Raw genomic sequence first — 7,508 nt, 5'->3', positions numbered from 1 at the left:
CAATAGCAAACTAGCATTGCACCCGCCCTCTGCTGCAGTTCTCCATCAGGTCCATAACTACTGATTGACAGCAGCAGAGGGCAGGAACAATAGCTAGTTTGCTATTGGCTATTGCAAATTGAAATAGCCAATAGAAATCTAGCAATGCATTCCTATGGCCAAAAATTATTATTTTTTTTTAATTCTGACACGGCTCCGTGTCAGAATAAGAAAAGAAAACGAAAAATCAGTGTTTCTCTCCTTGGCGGCCGGGAGCGGGAGACTCCCGGGGTGCCCGGGAGAGTTTTTTTCTCTTTTTGGACAGCAGCAGAACCGCCGAACAATAGAAAACAGTTGGGCGGAGCTAGTTGTCACTGCTAGCTCCGCACAATCGTTTTCTATTTATTTTTTTCTACTTTTTTTTACTATTTTTCTGTTCAGCTCAGTCCCACAGAGGGACCGAGCAGAACAGCCGAGCCGAATTCCGCTCAGCGGCATTCGGCTATTCACTCACTGCTGTTCGGCATCTATAAGAATAGACCGAACAGCAGCGAGTAGCCTGCCGGAGGTTCGGCTTAGCCGATACAGATGTTGGATCGGCTGAGTCGAACTCCTTCTACACTTCGGGTCGGACGAACATGCTGTGCATATTCGGCCGACCCAAAGCCACCCGATGTACGGCTGATTTCAGCCGATGTATGGCTGATTTCAGCCGAACCAGCCTGAAGTGAATAGCCGAACAGCGTTCGGCTCACTTCGCTTTAGGTCGGTCATTCACTCGGCTGCCTATGGCAGCTTAGTGAATACACCCCTTAGTGATTCAATAAGTATAGCTGCAGTATTGACATCCCTTTAGAAGAGGAAAGGCCTATGCCAGGGGATGCCTAAAATGCCATTGTATCTTATTGCAGACTTCTGGAAAAAGCAATTAGCCAATCTTCCATTGGGGACACTAGCCTAAGGAAGGTTTTTGCTCACATTAGGATGATTTTATTTCAGTTCCTGTCTTGTCTACAGGACAGGAAGTGAAGGGAAATCACCCCAATGGGAAACAGATGACAAATAATACACTGACAAATCTATTACCTACTCCTTTCACAATAAAATAGCCGAACATGCATATCTGTGCTCCTGTTGCAGTGCATTTTGGCTAGTCTCATTGTTGTTGGATTGAAAGGAATGCTCAGACAGTTCCAAGATTTGAAGAAATACTGGAATGTTGATAAATTTGATTGGGTAAGTACTGAGCTGGATTGTCCAGAATTTCTAATTTGTCAGATATTGAAATTAATTTTACATATGAAGCCCATGATAGTCCTACCAAGATAGACACACATACTATAAGTGCAATAGTGACAACACTGTGTCAAAGGCACATGCAATTTTACATTAGAGTCACATACTGCAATGAATGTTTAGCAATTTTAGGACACATTTAGCTTACATTTGGTTTCTATTACGCCTGAAATAATTTTAGCAAAGTGATCTTTTGAGCAAGGTGAGTGACAAATTGCATTATATCATTTTAGCTATGCAGTTGGTTTGAGTATTATCCCATTAAGAGTATATGTAACCAACAATTACAGAAAATGGCACAATTCAAAGACCTATCTTTGCTCATTGGTCTGTAATGAATCTTTGAAAGCCACTTACCATTTGTTGGTCCTTAATTCTCGTTATTGAATATTTATTTACCAACAGTTAATATGGATTTGCACCTACCTGGTAACAATATGCTTTGCTGCAAATATTGGTTTGCTGTTTGGTGTTGTCTTTAATATCGCAGTAGGAGTATTTAGATTAACCAGGTAAGGTATTTTTCTCTATATTCCATTCTTTTATGAATTATCTGTTTTTTAACATAATTATCTGCTTTTCTAAACATCTTAGTATATTTACAAGCATATAGTATAATGCTAGGATCAAGCAGTTAATTGACTAGCTGTTGAGATATATGTGCACTTGCTGCCACTCTGGAAACTTTCTTTATATGATATTTCAACAATGCTCATGGTAGCTACTGAATATCAACAGGGTTATTCACAAAAGGGTGAAGAGTTTGGAGAAGACAGGAGAAGTGAACACTCTAGGACAAAATAGCTGATTGGGAAAAATACTCCTATTCAGCTCACTTTCCAGTTCATCTATGTTAGCCTAGATGGTTCACTTCTCCTGCCTTTTCCAAACTCTTCAACCTTTTGTGAATAACCCTGCAAATGTAGAAATGTTTGACGTTATAGTGTATATTACAAAGGTAGAACTGGTTCCATGGTTCAAGGTTCCATCCCTGGAAGGATCAAATCCCACACCTGAGGGTCATGTGGCATGGGAGCCTGGGTGGCATGTCAGATGCGTCGGACGAACCTGGCCGGCCAATGCCACTGAGTGATCCATTGTCACCAAACCACCACAAATTCCTGCCCCAAACCGGCTGCAACAATAAGTTATCCCAGTATAGGCCACCCACTGATCGTAAAATGAAGAGACTCAGTCCATATTCTGCTTGAACTTAAAAGAGAACTATAGGGTAACCTTTTTATCCTATAGTTCTCTTAAAGGTCATGGGAGGACATATACTAACATCCTCCCATGACCCAGAGCTCAGTATATAGCGAGCTATATACCGAGAACGCTGCAGCCGGGACGGATCCCAATATTTCTGTCGAGATTCACCCCGTTGGCTGATTGACAGCGGACCCTGCCTGTCTAGAGGCAGAGCCAACTGTGCCCGCCCCCTCTCCCCCATCCGTTCCTCAAGTCAGCGCTGGAGGATCGGAGAGGGGAGGGGGGGGGCAATCCCTGTGGGGAGATGATTGGAAAGTGAGCAAGCGACGGTATCTGTTCGCTCACTTCCTGATCTTTAGAGCAAAAACCCACTCTCCTCATAGTTCTCCTTTAACTTCTCTTTACTTACAGCATGATAAAGTTAAACAGTTCATTCTCATTACAGTTCCATTGCCATGCCCAGTCAACTTCCAGACTTATGCCCACAGGATAGCATGCTCTGTCCATAGAGGTTCCAGGTGAACTGGCTAGACCCACCTGAGGAAAAAATAGCAGCATCTCCCTTAAGGGGATCACCAAAATTCCACAGCACCAATTTTTTTTAGCTGTGGCCCTGTCTATCCCAAAAGGACCCACAAACGGTTATCTCTGCTCTCATCTCTGTATCTTAACTCTCTCCACTAAAAAGACCCAGAGAAAACTCATCCCCTACTATATATACCTTCTAGTTAGACAGAAATGGGTACCTGGAAGGAAACTAAGGGTACTATACCTAAAAAAACAGTAACTACATACGCTCATCTCCATCTCTAGCCACTACCTCTGAGTTGACTCTCACAGATAGATCAAAGGTATCTTTTATGTGTGGGCTGTGATTGGCACCAACCTGGCTTTACCTTCTCTATTCCGTGAGAGAGCCATGATAATGGTGCCCAAAGTGAAGTGTTGGAAGGACAGACTGGAACAGAATTTCAGTTCACTCATCATTCACTAGTGAGTTTTTTTTATGACCCAAATAATTCATGTTTGGCAGTGGTTTCTGTAAACATAGGTAATGGAACAGGTTGCTTTAAGTGGCATACATTTCTTACATAATATGATTTATTTTATAGCTGGATCAATTTGGGTCTGCAATCTTGAGCTTTTATATTGTTATTGATTTACTTGTTGATTCTGTCTAATTCTGTATAATAACAGAGCAAAGACGCTTCAGCTCATACATCTAGATGAAGATTTTAGCTCAGTGAGTGAAGAAGAGTATGGTGTAAGTTCTTTTAATATCTTTATATCTACATGTTTGTAATAGTCTTTAGCTGAGCAGCTGCAAGGCTGTAATTTGAAAGGTTGTCAATCATTTGCTCTTTAAATTCAAATTACTATTTCCTCAGCATTTTGTTATTGGTCAGTTAACAAATAGAAACAACAGAAACTCCTCGTATTTCTGTGCATAGGGTGATGTCAGATTGCCAGATGCTAGTCATGGAACAGCTGTACCCCCTGTTTATGAGAAAGTCTCACAAAACCCACATGGTTTTGTGTCCCAGCAGATGCTCAACAGGTGCTCACCACCAATATCAACTGTTTGTCAGCACAAAACTGTCAAAACTGTACTAGATACAATCCCTCATTGGGTGACATTTAGTTTAATATAGCACTGTGTATTATAAACAATTGGTATTTTAAAACTAAAATAGTGTTTGCAGTTTGTTTCCCTTTGTTGCTTGCTTGATTTCCTGCAGCCCGTTTGCCACATTTCCTGTCTACATGCACTAACTCCAGAAATGGCTGCATGGTGTTTCTCATGGAGAGTTTCCGGGTGGCAACAATGGACCATGCCTGTGTAATGTGGTTCAGCAGGATTGCTTGTAGTTTGCATTGGGAGAATATCTGACGGGGTTACATGTCAAGAAATAGGTACAGAGCATTGTAACCTTTTGACAGGAAGTGCCATGAGAACCTTCATGGCTGGATCACCTGAAATTATTCAGAGCCTGTTCGGCTGACCGAAGGCAGCCGATGTAGTCGAAGGCAGCCGATGACCGAAGGCTGATTTTAGCCGATTTTTAGCCGATGTACGGCTGAAATCAGCCATACAAGACTGAAGTGAGTAGCCGAACAGTGTTCGGCTCACTTCAACTTTGGCCGGGTAATTCACTCGGCTGTCTTCGGCAGCTAAGTGAAAAACCCCCTCAGTGTTGCTGGCACTGTAATCAGTCTGACTGATTTGTAGTCTGTGATCATTTGGTCATTCCTAGGTGTTCTGCTATTGTCTGCACCTACCTGTAGTGAGGTATGACCCTGCCACAGAGTGGGGTAGCCAATGGGAGAACACTGGGAGTGTTTATGTCTCTTCAGCCAATCAATAGGAGTTTCATGGCATGCTGGGGCAGGGTATAAATACTAAAACAGCAGAAAGGCATCATGGCACACTCACAAAACCAGCATGTAAAACAACATGTCTCACCACTGAGGATAATGACAGAGGTTTGGATACACGTCTTCAGCCGTGTATAAATACTCACACACTGCCATGTACTCAAGGCAGTCTGCCCTCGGGCCTAGCCTAGGTGTTCGGATGTATAATGTTGGAGAAGCTAACTAGGCCTGAAGTCTGCAGAGGCCAGATATGGACCCAGGTGGGGTCTGGAACTAACTGGGAAGGAGAACTAGAGGAGCCCTTTGTCTGCTGGAGGTGCCGGGATGGCATGGACCTCAGGAACAAGTCTGGTATCTCTCCCAGGGAAAATGTCAAGAATATCCTCTATCAATTTTTGCTCATGGGTGTATGTAGCCCTATACTCTCTCTCCCATTGTTGTGTGTTCTACAATAAAGCATTGAAAATGTACTTAAAGTGACTGGTGCCCAATTTACCATTCACATCCCACAACCTGGCTAAGGCTCCACCCCTGAGAGTGAAATGTCAGCCCTCACTGCCTTTGGGGTTCACCACATGCCTTTGGGGGTCAGGGGGGGCACTACACATTGCTTAGCAAATATTTTATAAACCCTTTTAAAAATTAAGATTTCTATATTTTTACAATACATGGACACTTGCACTACTATTGTATTCACATTTTGTTTTAGAATGAGTAAATGAAAAAGATTTTTGTACTTCCTTCAACTTTCAACTTCTGTAATAATAATCTATTACATATTACTGCTTAGATTCATTAACAACACATTTCTATGTAGATACCGTAACTGATTTTATTGCATCACCAAACTTCTGATCTTCAGTAGCCTCTAAAAGGGGAATCCTAAAACCTGTATAAAGTCATAAAAATATTTTTTTAGGTTAAAGCTGCAATAACCTCAAAATGTGTGTTACCATAAAGGCAAATGATAAATACTACTGTCTGTAATTTCGACAGTTTAGTTATTTGCACTAGCTGGTTCTTTGCCTAGGGCCACAAAACCTAAAAATGTATTTGTTTATTATAGGACTTTAAAGTCATATCTATTGATTCACCACTGTTATTTCTCACTGCCAAGAAATTCTGCAATGATATTCTGAAACTGAATCAGAGTATAAGAACAAGAAGAAAGCCCCATCAGGTGAGAAATATCCATGATTTGACAGTGCACGTACATTTTGTAAGGTATGTGGTGCAATATTGCCTGACCCCCTATAATATAAACATTGCACACTCTCCCCACTTGAAAGTAAACTTTTCAGTTTAGTGTATGGTGGACGCAAAAGGCAGGATTTGGGATTTGATAGATGCACATGAGATGAGTGTAGAGAAAGACAGACAATGGAGATTGGGTTTGGGTGGTCACAGAATGCTCAACATAGTAAACACTATAAGAGGAAAGTTATGGGCATAATATAAGAACCACTGCAGATATTTAAAGAGTATCGAAACGTTAACCTTTATTTTAGCTTTGGATAGAGTAAGGAATGGCCAGCACTTTTTATCTACAAAAGCATGATGCAAATATAAACAGCGGAGGTTGCAGGCACAATTGCAAGGCAAGTATGCATCTGGGGTGGGGAGGATAGGCTAGTTTTGCACAGCATAGGGGGCAAAAAGGATAGCTGGCATTTGTTTAGAACACTTGTTTAAAAATGAGTGAACTTACCTGGATAGCATTAGTAGTTCACTGAATGTTTTTACATATATGAAATTGCTGCTGCAGTGGAGGCTGGATAATGGAAGCTATGGCAGCTATACTGCCTGGCTGGGGTGTCTGGATCCCAAGGCTGATTGTATAAAATTACAAACCCTTTTGAAGTTTCAGTAGTCCCCTAATGAGTATTCCAGGTGTATATGATATTCAGCTGTAGCTAGAAGCTAAGGGCAGCTCCCATAAACCACAAATCCCATTACAACCTATCCAAGGCATGGAGCACCCCGGTATGATATTTATACATTTTTAGTAGTGCAAGGTGGCAGTCTCTTTAAATTTTAATGAGGCCATTTTATTATTGAATAGTTTGAGTATAATCATATATTAGCTTTGTCTTGTGCTTTCCTGGTGTTCGTGGCTCAACACATTATACTGTTCTATCACAACAATTACGTATAAAATCTTGTCATTTATGAATTGATTTGCACTTTTTTCTTAGCACAATGGAGACATTTTACTGATTCCAGCGTCTAATGGAAGCTGTGGTGGTAAGATGCAGTTATATTTTAGAAGTAGATTTGTGCAGTAATATAGTCTTGTACCATGTTAGCCATTGGTAAATGTGAAAGTTGGAGTTCAAATGATACCCTTTATTGGATAAATTAAGTTATTGAAGATACCAGCTTTTGGATGGGCTGCCAACACATCCCAGCGCAACTAAAACCCCATCTGACCCTTTTAGGCTAATGTAGTTATGCATTAATTGTAAAAAATCTAATTCATTTTTACATGCATTCTCAATCTTCTGTACAGTAAGATTAGATTGAGAGAGAATCTGTGTGAGAATCAAACAAACTAAGTTATTTTCCAGTGCAAGGTCATGATTCCAAAATATGCAGCATGCCTTTAACAGACAGTTGAAGCTTTTTTTGTATATATATATATCTATATA

At 40.9% G+C, this 7,508-nt stretch overlaps 1 protein-coding gene across 1 annotated transcript in view; it reads left to right on the top strand.

The window, feature by feature from the left end:
• The window catches only part of SLC26A7 (solute carrier family 26 member 7), a 38,931-nt gene that overhangs the window by 29,489 nt on the left and 1,934 nt on the right, over positions 1 to 7,508 (top strand). The window contains exons 9-14 of the mRNA XM_018571976.1: positions 735 to 770; positions 1,120 to 1,215; positions 1,681 to 1,787; positions 3,682 to 3,741; positions 3,911 to 3,929; positions 5,927 to 6,040. Coding sequence (XP_018427478.1) covers positions 735 to 770; positions 1,120 to 1,215; positions 1,681 to 1,787; positions 3,682 to 3,741; positions 3,911 to 3,929; positions 5,927 to 6,040 — 432 coding nt within the window. The remainder of the gene's footprint in view (positions 1 to 734; positions 771 to 1,119; positions 1,216 to 1,680; positions 1,788 to 3,681; positions 3,742 to 3,910; positions 3,930 to 5,926; positions 6,041 to 7,508) is intronic.

The sequence above is a fragment of the Nanorana parkeri genome, unplaced genomic scaffold (genome assembly GCF_000935625.1).
Source record: "Nanorana parkeri isolate BGI_ZX_2015 unplaced genomic scaffold, ASM93562v1 scaffold43, whole genome shotgun sequence".
Classification (NCBI taxonomy): Eukaryota; Metazoa; Chordata; class Amphibia; order Anura; family Dicroglossidae; genus Nanorana; species Nanorana parkeri.
Note: the sequence above shows the minus strand (reverse complement) of the source record. Positions and strands in the feature narration are given on the sequence as shown.